This window comes from Pteropus medius, unplaced genomic scaffold (genome assembly GCF_902729225.1).
Source record: "Pteropus medius unplaced genomic scaffold, Ma_sr-lr_union100, whole genome shotgun sequence".
NCBI classification, from domain to species: Eukaryota; Metazoa; Chordata; class Mammalia; order Chiroptera; family Pteropodidae; genus Pteropus; species Pteropus medius.
Window position 1 is genome coordinate 17366694 of NW_024351730.1, and position 13897 is coordinate 17380590.

General features: G+C 30.9%; 1 protein-coding gene across 7 annotated transcripts in view; it reads right to left on the reverse strand.

Moving 5' to 3' along the window:
* Positions 1 to 13897, reverse strand: part of EPHA5 (EPH receptor A5) — a 307470-nt gene that overhangs the window by 71426 nt on the left and 222147 nt on the right. For 4 of the 7 annotated variants that reach the window (XM_039845323.1, XM_039845328.1, XM_039845327.1 and 1 more), the window contains 2 exons: positions 7658 to 7817; positions 1121 to 1226 (listed from right to left, as the gene is read on the reverse strand). In XM_039845323.1, the coding sequence (XP_039701257.1) occupies positions 1121 to 1226; positions 7658 to 7817 (266 nt within the window). The remainder of the gene's footprint in view (positions 1 to 1120; positions 1227 to 7657; positions 7818 to 13897) is intronic. The other 3 variants (XM_039845329.1, XM_039845326.1, XM_039845324.1) reach the window with 1 other exon arrangement.

The window sequence follows — 13897 nt, forward strand, 5'->3', positions numbered from 1 at the left end:
TTATTAAAATAAATTATTGCTGTAATTTAAGGATATTTCCAGGATCCAATATGCAGTATATTGAAAAGTATCTAATTCTGTATATTTATGACTTAAATAGGTGCTGAGGAGTCAAAAGTGAGTAAAGCAGTAACAAAATCAATATGAATATTGATTTCCTGACTTTTTTTGGACTTTATAGTACATTCCACATATTTGTACAGGTTTAAAATATTTTTCCATGAAGACTTTCATCAAGTTTTCTATACTAGTTTAATACCAGAACATTTCCAAATTGACAGCTGTCATTATTAAATATCCCTTCTAATGGTGACCTGGAGGAAAAATTAAAATGTTTGTTGTAGGAATAGAGTACAATCATGTTTTTATTTGTTTGTTTGTTTGTTTATAGTAAAGTTGATTATGCTCAGCTCAATGTCAGGCAACACCTCCAACAAAAGTTCTTGTTGGAGCTCTACCTATTTTATTTTTGTTCAAAATGAAAATGTAGATATGTAATACACATATTAATATATCTATTGATATAACATTCTATAAAACTCGCTTGAAATCGGTATACACTATGATTGATGTAGTCAGGCTGAAATCATTCAGAAGCTGAAAATAAAAGCAGTCATATAAAAAGGGCTGGTTATTTCTCAAAATGCTTGTTTGCCAGAGTGTCTGCTTTGCATCCATCACCCTCTGTAAGACAGAATGCTGGCTAACTAGAATTATTAGTCCTATTCCTCTAAATCGACCAGGCATAGCCATAGGCCTTTCCAAATGCTAAAACTGAAGCAAGCAACCATAAGTGCTTTTGAGAGGAAAAAAAAAATTCAGGTAAAAAGAAAACAATTATATCAGACAAAGATGTGGTTATATTAATGACAGAATAAAGAATAACAAGTTCATACTATTTTTGGTGAAGAGACCACACCTGAAAAAGAGAAACTGTGTGCTTAAAAGTTAGCACTAATAGGGACAAGACAAGGCTTAAAAAATACATCATACATTGAGGTTATCTACTGATATATTGTTTGCCTGATTTGTTTTGGGATGTGCTTAACAGCCAAATGGTCAGATCAAGGTAGGGAAGAGATCAGCTGCAAAAGTTGAAACTCACAGCTTCCACTCTTACCTTCCACTGAGGAGGAAGCCGATAACTACTGCCAACAAAATGACTCCCACTGTCACAGACACAGCAATTATAGGAATCTGGCTTTGATCGCTGGATGCTGCAACTGCTAATAGAAGACACAGAAAATGGAGCCTGTGGTTAAAGTGATCATATGAATTCAAATAAGAGCTGCTTAATAGTTGGTAATCAATGCATGGTTTAAGCAATTCATCCACACTTGGCTGAGATTTTCCTCTAATATCTCTTCTCAAAAGTGTGTAATTGAAAAGACATTTTTAGGAGAAAATATTTACTTTTCAAATGGAAATTTAAAAGAATCACTAAGTCACTGATTATTTCGTTGTCATCATAAAAAATGAAGGTAATTGTTTGCATAATATTCATCTAGAGATCTTAGGTTTGCATGATAAAATGGAATTTAGTCCTCTATTTCAAACACCTTAATCTAAATAGGAAGTGCTAAGTAGATGACATTTGACATTTTTAGGGTTTGACTGTGACTGGTCTCTAGAAAAAAAATGTCTTTACCTTAGAATTTTTGGACGTTGGTTTGAAGTCCAAAATGATATGTGACCTCTGAGGTAAAGTATAATATCATTATTCAAAATATAATTTTAAACACCGTTTCTTCAAGCAGAATATAATCAGTAAGTATACTTTACAAGTAGGACTGCTTTTTGAAAAACATTAAGGCATACATTTGGAATTTAGAGTCCGGAGTAAGATTAATTTCGTTCACATGATTTTTTCTTTAAAATGCATGGATTTAGATAAAATATATTATATTTTAACAATATAATTAGCATAATAAGAGGAATATGGACAAGATTAGATAGTTATACCTAAATAACCAAGGAAACGCTTCTGTTGTGCTGATGACGAAACCTAATTAAAATAAGAAATATTTAGAGCAAAATAAGTTTTACTGATATTCTCCAGAAAACCTCATTAGGATCCCTAGCATCTTAGTGTTTAATGACATATTTTTTTTTTTTGATAAATTCAAAGTAGCATTAGTTCACCCCCAAGATAAATTTTAAGTCATCAAGACTAATAAAAACCATACTTTCCATTTGGCTCCATCTAAGTATTGGACATCTGAACACTTCTCTTTCTATTTTGTACCTCTCCCTTGATTCTAATGAAAGCTGACTGACTCTCTAACCATCTTCTTGTGTTGATCCACACTTTCAACCTTTTCAGACCAATCTTCAGAGTCTAATATCATCAACAGTTCATTTGTGTAAAGAAAGACAGTTATTTACAATCTAAATCTATGCTCTTATCCAACCTCTTCTTGGATAATAGTTGCAATTTAATGGCTCTTTACCTGTTTTCCCTTATTATCTGATGCTGAGTTCTGTGGTAGGGATTTTAATACTGATAAGCAGTAAAAATAGGGTGGTACAAAGCTACTCCGCTATCACTATTAGCCCTCCCTAAGATATGTTTTATTAATCTCTAAACTAAGATTACTTATACTATTGTTTTTTCTCAGTTAACTTTCCTTTTAGCAGGAGCACTGTTTCTAGAGAAAATCATGCAGACATAGCTCATATAAGTTTCATGTAATTTTGATAGGGCTCCAACACTTTTGATTCTTATTAATTATCTAACAAAATCATTCCCCCAATTAGTCTTTCTCATTTATTCAGTGCACTAGTCCACTACCACTTCCCATGTTTTAGTGATGTTAAACTTTATGGATAAAAGAGAGCTATAAAGTCTGAACTCCATGGTTTAATATAACTGCATAATCATCTTCTGTTTTACCTGACTCCATTGTTAGAGCCCTCCCTGTCTCTAGGCTGTTGCTCCTTCAAAAGTCTCCACCCAGAAGGAGATTACATTCTTTTACAGGCTACTTCTCTGCTATGTACAAGCCTGAAGAAATATCTCTTGGGGAAAATAAATTGTTATACCTAACCTTACAGATATTAGTTTAATTTGAATTTGAAAACAGGTTCAATATTTACTAGACAGAAAGGCCAAGGTAAAATGTTTAACTTCATAAACTCTCATTTCATTAATTTCCAAATAGGGATACTTTCTCTGATTCATTATAATTTGTTAAGATTAAAGATAACATATATAAAGCACTTAGTATACTGCTTCAATTATTGGCGAGCTTAAGTAAATAGCAAATATTATTTCTACATATTACCTCCTGCTTTATTTGCCAACATTATTTTCTATTTTTCAGTATCTTGACTGAGTTATCTAGAACTAGCCTTATCTTCTGAAAACCAACATTATTAAATTATCTCTAAAACTTTTCTTCTGCTTTTGAGTTCTATACATGATATGATAAACACAGTGAAAACTATTCCATTTGTCTCACCATACACAATAATAAGGTATTTGATCTTATTGACCATATACGTCATCTTTGAAAGTCTACTTCTCTTGGTTTATATATCAGATGAGCCATATTCTTTTTCTCACTCTGAAGCATCTCTCTGTGAGTTCTGTTGGCTCCAAGTTCTCTTCCCACATCCATGTGTGAGCAATTCCTGATGAATGCTGGCTCCTGATCCTCCACAGATCTCTCTCCTTTTTTTTTTTGTCTTTCCCTCTCATATGCATCTTTGTACATGGCATCAGTTAACTATAAGTTGAAGAGTCCCAAGTTTATATCTCCAGCTCTTATTTCCCTTCAAAGCATCACTCTATTTTAAAAGTAGACTGTTTGCCCTTTATTTGAATCTTATTTTTACATAAAAATAAGCAAGGTTTTGGCCCTTATACCACATCTGCAGCCCCAAGAGCCTTAATAAAAACACATCAATAAGTAAGCATACAATAATCAAACCAAAAAAAAAAAAAAACTATTTCAATCTCTTTTGGTCTTTTGTAATTATCACTGAACTTCCTTAACCCCTACTTGCCCACTAATTACCAAATATTTTTGTCTTTCTTTTGCTTTTCCTCATTCATTACATTTTTTTAATCCGACACCTATTTGATGCAAATCTCCCAGTGTTTTAAGTGTTTTCTTTGCTTTCTTCTATATACTCAAATGATAAATCCAAAATTATCACTTTAATTTGCAGCATTTTCTAAGTTCTTTGATTGTTTTTAATTATTGACTATTTCATATATACTGATTACTTTGTAAGCTGTTTATAATAAAAAACAATTTATCAAATTTCACCTCACTTATTTATTTTTTGTTTGCCCTGACAGCATCAATAATTATATCAGCTAAGTTGAAAATACATAGAATTTATAGAGTAATGTCAATGTCTTCATATTTGTTCATTCTGTGCAGCAGAAAAAAATTTTGAAAACCCAGTATGATTCATGATTACATTTTTGATATATTGTTAAATTTTTTAATTGTTAAATAGTTGAGCCTGTAATCAATCATATTTCTCATTATCTTATGCTTATTTATTAAGAATTAGTTGATTTATACTGTAGTTTTGGATAAATAGCTAAAAATGTTTTGAGAATGCTTAAAAGAAAATTTTGGAGAACTGTAACACACTTATTAGAAGGATATCAGTCATGAAAATTAATATTCTTTAGTAAATAATAATCTATCTTTTTAAAAAAATCATTATATATCTATAACATCCCTGGAAACTTTAAGGAAGCATATGTTGAAAAATGACTTTGTTTTCCCTCATTTTGCTTCTCACACTCCTGGTTGCAAGATCATATTATGAAGATATTTAGCTACATATTTAGTCATTTATTGTTGTGAAGAGATTTTGTTAAAGTCAGATTATAAGGTCTTTTACTGGATTTGGGATCTGTTTCCCACATCAATAAGTATCTATTAAGTTTCTCGATCAGTATAATCCTATCAAAGTTATAATTTTTGATACATAATATGAGTATATAACCATTAGTGGGGAGATTTAAAACATTATAGCAGGCCAATAAAAACATGAAAACTTGTTAAACATTGTAACCCATCAGAGAAATTCAGATTAAAACTACAATGAGATATCACTACCCACCTGTCCAATGTAAATGAAATATATATATATCTCTACATATAATATATATGTATAATAGTGGCAACACCAAATGTAGATGAAAAAGAAAACACTTCAATTTTATAACTGAAGTATAATATAAATTAATAAACAATAAATTTTCATTATTATGCATCATTATTATGCATCATTATGCATCGGTATTATGAATTGAGTAAACAGTTAACACTCGTCCACCAAATTAAAATTATTGATTACATTACTAGAAAAAGATACACTTAAGTTACCACAATTCTTGGATTCAAGTATTTTTAGACTGTGTTGCAGAAATAATACATGTATGTGAAAAACTAAATTTTGATATTAAACAAATAATTACCCAATAAAATAATTAAAATGATCACATAAAATACTAGTTAAATAATTGTCAAATAAATGGCATATAACACAAATGTTACAGAAGTTCTGAAAAAGAAGAATTACTTTAATTATCAACATGCATCTTCTTTAACTCCTTATTAGACTACATACCTCAAGAAAGGAGTAATTGCCCCATAAAGTTATCTTAGTCACTCAGAGCATATAGAGTGAAAAATCATTTGATGTGCAGAGAGTAATAAAATAAAACTTCAAATAATAAAATTATGATTCTAAAATGGTGCTGTAACAAATATTCCATTTTTCAGTTTAAATAGATTGCATCTTAGTCTCTGGAGAGTAAATTCCCTGTGTTACCCATGGTGATTTTTCCAGAGCCTAACAAAGCCTGGTACATAATAGGTGCTCATTACATTCTTGTATTGAATTCCATGCAGAAAAGAGTCTATGAAGGTCAAAGGGGGTTGGTATTTAAAAGATACATGGTACAAAGAAAATACCATTTATAAAATTCTTGTAAATATATATATATACACACATACTCAAGTAAAAATAAAATTTCACACTAATACCTAGAAGGCAGAACAGCCTTAAAATGTTATCTACTAATAAATGTTTGTAGTAAAAATAATTGAGTGACATCTCTTTTCCTCTAGAAATAATGTAGAAAAGTTTAAAAAATAGATAGCCGCAGGTGAACCTTTGAAAACTGTATGGAAAATGACCTCATATTAGTTCTCTCAGTGATCAGATTGATGAATTTTGTCATGTCTGGAAATTACTATTTAATAAAAAAGTAAGGAAAAATATATCGAAAAGTCTGAAGATACTAGTTGCTGAATATGCCAACATCCTAAAACTAAATAGATTTCGTAATCTTTTAAAATGGGATTTTTTATTTGCATTGTCATCCATGTACTCAAGCATAATGTGAGATATTCCTGGATGGCTTTGTTCCCAGAGTTGGTAAACTACATAAGCAGTACATGTTACTAATGGTATCCAAATAGAAACAAGGCCTGTTAGAGTGGCCAGTTTATATAACAAGTCTTTTGTCATATACCCAGTTTAGGGTTTAAACTCTGAGATTAAATAATTTATCCATTATGAATATGATGGGAATTTGTGACTTATTAGTCTACTTTTATCAAATCTATTAAGGAACTTTTCTGAATAGATTACATGTTCAACTTTCAGTAGTTTCAATTAAATCTCAGACATAGAATTTCCTTTGCCTTGAAAATATAATTTATAATTTTTCACAATGGCTCTCCAGTCCATATAAATTTAACACTTAGAAAGCTATTTTTTAAGTAATAAAACTTATTTTCTAGATAATTCAGTTAGACATGCTTTAAAAAAAAGTATCTCTTTATTTTTCTCAAGAGCTGTATTTTATAGGTTTATAAAAATTTTAATTTAATAATTCCAATCATTACAAAGTAAATCTGATAACTAAGCTCTCATTTTGTTGTTTTCAAAGAAAGGAAATATGCACTTTATGTTTTTATTTTAAAATTACTAATTCTTACATAACTTGGCTTTTAAAAGTGTGTATAAATATATGTATATATAAAAAAGGCAAGTTATTATCTTCTTCTAATCCTGCTTTTAGGATGCTTCAGGATTATTAAGTAAGCTAAATACTTTGTTTGACATTAAAGAGAAAAAAGTTTTATGCTATTTATGAAAAAAATGGTACATGAAGGATTTTCCAGAAATATTTCCGGGCCCTTCTTTCAGAGATAATGCCAGAGATTTTGATTTTTAAAAACAATCAGATTGGTTCTGGAGAGCATCATTTTCTTGCCTAACCAAATGCTAATGAAAGCTCCCTGTGGAATTTTCATAGAAAGACTAAGCCTGGTAGCATTGTTCAATAAAACAAGTAAAAAGTAAATGGCAATAATTCAATAAAGTATGGCAGCAGTGGAAAAAAAGCATCTTTAAAAGCAAGGTTTAAACATTTTGTAAGCCTCTCCTGATGTTTCATCTCCCAGTAGACTTAATGCGATGTAGAGCAGAGACCAATGTGTTAACCCGCTAACCTACCATAATAGCATGACAGAGGCTTTCTACCTGAAAAGGCCATGCCTGGGGGAGAGAGAAGAACTGGGAGACTGACAGAATGCCCAGGGAGAGTATTGATCCACTGACTCTTTTCTGGTAACTCTTACAGAGACATGAGTTGACAGTAATTAAAATGACTTACACACTGGGATGGTTTCAAACTCAAATCTTCGACTGAAGATGCCATAGCCTGCTGCTGTGCGTGCTCGAATTTGGAAGACATATACTGAAGCTGGTTTCAAGCCCTCTGCAGTTACAGATGTCTCTTTAGATTTGATAATTGTATAGCTGGTCTCTTGGTCCTTAGATTACACATGTACACACAATAAAAAAAGGCAACATATAGATTACTAATGAGAGCAAAACTAGATTCATAGATCAGAAAACACATCAGAAACTCATAAATTTGCTATTAGTACAAATATAATGTTTTGGAAAACAAAAAACACCTACACATTCTAGGTGTGCTATTTATATCTTTAGTGAATTTGATAACTAACTATATTTAAGGTTTGGGAAAAGAAATGAGCACTTCACTGGAGAACTTTAATTTCAATTTGCTAACTCTAAACAGAGATTATTTTAAAAGTGCAAATAAGTAAAACGTTGTTTTCTTTTTAAAATCTTCTTATATTTTTGTACAAAAAACTTTCTATATTTTTACTTTTATTATTTGTGATAAGTCTGGGTAAGTATTGAATGGAAATGGAGTGGGAAATAAATGACTGAAAAGATAACTTTAAAAACTGAAACAGAGTACCTTCTTATTTGACAGCTAACTAAGGTCTAGACTAACAACCTCTAACTCCTTATTATCTCTGATATAACCATGCTGTATATAAAATCTTAGACCTATAAAGATTTAAAACAGAATGTCTCTCTTTTGAACATTTTCCTCTCATATTTTTTTCTGTGTGAATTCTTAGCTAAACTTATTTTTTTCTTTAGAGTCTTTCCACAGGTATTACATTTCTGATAGATATTAAAAGATAAATTAAAGATAGTTAATAGAGTTTTTTAAGAATTAATCTTTACTTATAATAACTTGATGACTGAAAACCATCGTTTTCTAAATATTTTAGTAAATTTTGTCTTTATAAATAGAAATGTATTTATTTTCGAAAAAGATCTAATAGAAATAACATATAAAGGATTTTTGTCTCCTAAAAGAAAAAAAAAATAAGTAAATATGACATTACTTCTCAAGCACTGTAATAGGGAATAAGGTTATTACTCAATCTTCATAATGCTATTAAAAGGCAAACGTGCTCCTTCTCTCTTGAAGTTTACAATCAATAGCAGCATGCCACGCGTTTTACCTCAGTGAGAATACTAAAATCACGTGCTAAGTTACAGAAGGTCTGTTTTTACTTTTATCCTCGGTTTCCTTATCTATAAAACCAGAGTAGAGAATTGATGCCTGGATATCCTCACAGAAATGTTGTAAGAATGAAACAGGTAATGCATGCATGTAAAAACATTAAAAGTATGTGTTTTAATTGTCATAATTATTCTTTTATTTTTTCTAATTTGTCACATGAGTCAACTTCTAACTATGTTCTATGCTCTCACCAATACAAAATAAATTATACACCTTAAAAACTTCTTCTTTTATGAAATCTTACCATTCCTCATTCAATATGTTCAAATATATAAAATTATCTCAGAGTAAGGTTTATCCACACTTCTTTCTAAATAAATATTGTCTCATTTGTAATCCAAATAGTTTTTCTGATTTATTTTATTTAAACAATTGATCTTTATTTTTTTAATGCGCAGATTAAGTGACTAATCTTTAAACTGTTTAGGAAATTTTATTAGAGTTTTGCAAAGGATTTAAAGTAGATAATTAGATCCTTTAAAACTTTACCTAGTAATGTCAGTTATTTTCTTCATTCACAAACATTTATTGATCTCTTATCTACTTCTATATGCTAAGGGTACAACAGTGAAAAAGTAGACAATTTCTTAATGTATTCCTTTTAAAAAAGGGGAAATAGCTCCTATGAATTATTGTGGTTACTGATGCTCTGAGTGTACTCAAGTTTATGACTGAGTATGCAAGACTTTCTCAATAGTATTATATTTCTTAGTTGGCTGTGACTGAAGCAGTAATTTTCAGTAAAAAATGCTAAAATATCTGTTATTTGCAATTTTAAACAAATTGGGTATTTAAGTTGGTGAAAAAAATTTAGACAAAACTAAAATTTAGATTCTGATATATTTGATATAGTTATGATTTTTACATAAAATATTAGCATTTATAATGTAAAGTAAGAAGACCTTTTTATAAAAGAGTACAGGAGTATCACTGTTAGAATTTCAACCATGTTAATACTAAGTGGGTGTGTAAATGTGGGTACACACTCAATCTCAGTTTTTCTTCAATATGTTGACCTAAAAATAAAAGGCCTTTCAAAGTGAGAGGCAACAAGCATTTATTTGAGATCAAAGAATAGCTATTTGGTAAAGCACTGATTCAGGCAGAAACTCGAATAGCGCTCTGATTAGGAGAAAAGAATAGGAGGTATTTATTAGAAAGGGAAGGGGAACAATTACATCAATAGAAAGAAGGCCTTTCTATTGGTGTAGGTAAACTAACATAGTGATGCCAATTCTAAATAATTTTTCTTTTTTTAATTTTCAGTCTGGCAGTCATCAGTCTGGTAGTCATAATATCTGCTTTCTTGTTCTCTGCAAACAGTTCTTTGGGATACAATGTTGCTTTAGGTCAGTCCATAGTTTCTTCTGCTCTGCTGTAACATTCGAAAGGTTTGAGACATTAGACGGCAAGACAGTTCCTCTGAGATGGCAGAGCTGACTCCATATTAAAAAGGCTTCATTTATTATTTTTTGACATTTAATATGGAATGAAATTATTTATCAGGAGCATTGTGAGCACATAGAGATAGAGAGAGAAATAATATACATAGCACTAAGCACAATCTCCATAATGTAATAAGTTATAGGTAAATTTAATTTGACCTTGTAGCATAACAAATTTTTCTGTTAATTTTTTTAAAGCTTATATGGTTGTAACACCGAATTAATGAAATAACAATTAGTATGCTTTGTAAAACATTAGAAATTGATGCTATTGCCTAAAAAGGGGGAAAAATTTTACAGGGACACTGAAAAGTTGCTCCTTGAAATAAAGCATAATCTAATGTCAGTTGCACAAAATTATACAATATTCCGATTTATTTATTAACATTATGTATATCTCAGTGGTTCCTTATTATAGGTCTAATTATACACCGACTCTCTGAGTTAGGTGAATATTATATTATTGAAGGGACTTAGCAAAGCATGTATCTAATGGATCAAAACCCGTAAGTACACATTGTGAATTACTTAAGTATCTTCCAAAATTTGCTTTTGTTCCCCTCATTTCAATCACTGTCATATTATAATTTCTTTCATATCACAAACTCTATATATACATTTTCAACACACCCACAACCACATGACAATGGGCTGCCAAGTCCTTGGTGAGGGCAGTGGCTTTTGCTGCCTTCCTGCCCCCTGCTGAGCAAATGAGCTACATTCCCCAGCTGCTTAACAAACACTGCTCACATGCAGAGAGGGGAGGACCTTTGAGAAGGAGCCAGCTGGCAAACACCCTGCCAAAGGGAAGCTTCCCTTTGCCTCTGCCTTTAATTAAGAGATGGCAATGAGCCCATCACCACGCTGGAGCAGAGAAGCCCAATGACCTCTATTAGAGCAGGGCAATTGCGGGCAGAAATGCCAGCTGGCAAATACATGAATCCTGGAAAGCTCTGCCACCTGTGTCTGGTTAAGAGCCATCCAAATAAAGTGGTGGTGTCATTCTGAAGGTTCGAAATAAGCTCTGGAAACCTGTCAGGATGCCCCCCTCCACACACACACACTCAATACATAGTATAAAAGCTCATTGTCATTTTTTTCTTCTCAAAGTGTTAACAAAAAACCTTTCTGTGTATTTTATTCATATGTTCAATAGTTTGCTTGGCCAGAGGTCTAGGAATTAATATCTTCACTATAAAACATATGCACACACACACACACAAATTTAAAATTTTCCCCCGAATAATATGTAAAGGTTTTGCTGCTTTTAAAACATGTAGGCAACTTAGTCTTCATTTATTGGGAATATGCATAGAAATATTTTTTTCCAAACGTTTTTATTTAAGTTATGCAGATAATGTATTCATACAGCATTAAATATAAAATATTAAATATAAAACCAAATATTACTGAAATAAATATAATTTAAAAAGAAATTAAACTACAGAGAAAATTCTACAACATGAATAAAATTCATTAGAAGGAATATTAATGAAAAAGAACTCTGTTCCACCACTTGTTGAGTAACTCTTTAATAGCAGCTTAAGGAAAAAAAAAAGATAAATTCTTGCTTCTATGGAATATTATGTATATGAGACTCATGTATATGTTGGGAAGTAATAGTAAAAACAAATAAAGATTACTCATAATGAGGAAAACAGGTGATTTCAATAGAGACAAAAAAGAAAACCAGACATTGGTCCGGCTGTTTGTTTCCGGGAAAGAAAAACTATGCAGGAAAATAAGAACTTGTCAAACTTTTATTCTTTGTGACATTGAATGCTAGTTCATCTAAGATATATGTATTCAAACATATAGTTTTTGGTGTATGATTATTTTTAAATGCCATTACATATTTCACCTTCTTTTAAAATCAACTTTAATTAAAATAAAATTTGGAGGCAGAATGTTTACTAAAGAATTTAGTCTATATATTGACCTAGCTTTGCACTAGTATACAGTAATGACATTTACAAAAACTTGAATAAAGAATGTAGACTTTAATAGATTATGTTTGAAAAGAGCATGTGTTTAAATTGTAGACCTCTAGAATTGGCACGTCAGCTTGGAGAAATAGGAATCACTGAGGGATGTTAATGTCACAACATTTTACTTGATTTACATTTTTTTTATAACAAACATTATACACAATATCCCAACATTTCTTTGTTTCAGAGGTATTTTCTTAGAGCCTTCTTTGTGAATAACATATTTGATAAAACATTTTTTTGTGAAATATCTTGTAAATATCTTCATTTATGCTCCCTAATGATCCAATATTACATGTAATAATACCATCAATTCATTCCTAGAAAGACAACTATTTCAAAAGTAATAATTGTCCATTTATTCTTCTATTTATAAAATCAATATATGAACATTGTCCAGATATCTAAGACCTAGAAAGAAAATGTTGATAGCTCCACTCTCCTTTCTACACACCTTACTGTTTTATTTTCTGTTGTATCTTTACACAGGTAATTGCTGAATCAATGAATGAAAGAAGTAAAATTAATATATATATATAAAATGTTATGAATTATTTCAACATTTCAGTGTATTTACCTACACTTTTTATCTACATATATAAAATATTAGATTTTTAAGTAATTTTTATTAATAGGATATCAGCATTTTTCATTATATTTTTGCATTAGTATAAGAACAATTTATTTCCCCTCTCTTTCCAACTTCCTAGCTTGGACAATTTCTTAGGCATTGCAAAGTAAGTTTTTAAACTTTTCCAGCCCTCTTCACTCTTCCTTAAGAGAGAAAGGATGATATCTCTGTGAGTTTAGGAGAAGCAACTGGGTAAGTGTGGCTGAGCCCTTACCTTTTCTTTTGGAAAGTGCTTCTCTGCCTTATGACTACGATCTTTTCTACTCCTGCTTCCATAGGACACACACTTCCGGGTCCGGGTTTCATACCCACCTCTTAGAGGCTGGTTTGGTTACTCATTTATCTTTATCTCCTCTATTAGAACTCAGATCGTTCTTAGTGTATGTTATTCAGATCCAGAATGTATCACAAATCACAATAAAATGGGGGTCAGGGGATGAGTCGTAGAAAGACTCCTGACGGTGCAAATACTCTAGTCCAGTTTTAGAAATTATAGGGTTATCTTTAGCTTCCATCTGTAATATTCTTTTATCAATAGTTCACTTGGTTGTGGATTCAGAAAAGAGGAAGAGGGATGATTATTGCCTTTAGACCTCTACAATTATGGCAAAAACATGTAAGAGTGGACTAAGAGACAACTCAGGTAAGAAGAGTAAATTGAGAAAATATAAGGATGTGAGGCACACATTTCTGATTTGGGGTTATCAGATTGCAAAATAAATGTTATGCTACTGTGTTAGATTTTGTTACAGATTTTTAAAAATTATGTGTTTATATATATATATATATATATATATTTATCTTATCTACTCATACTTCTTAACAGTATAGGTATTATGTAGGGTTACCAGCCTTAAGCATGTGTTTTTACTTGTAGTATATCTCAGTTGCTTCTGAAGGTCAACAACTTAAGTGTTTGTGACACTTTGAAATGTCC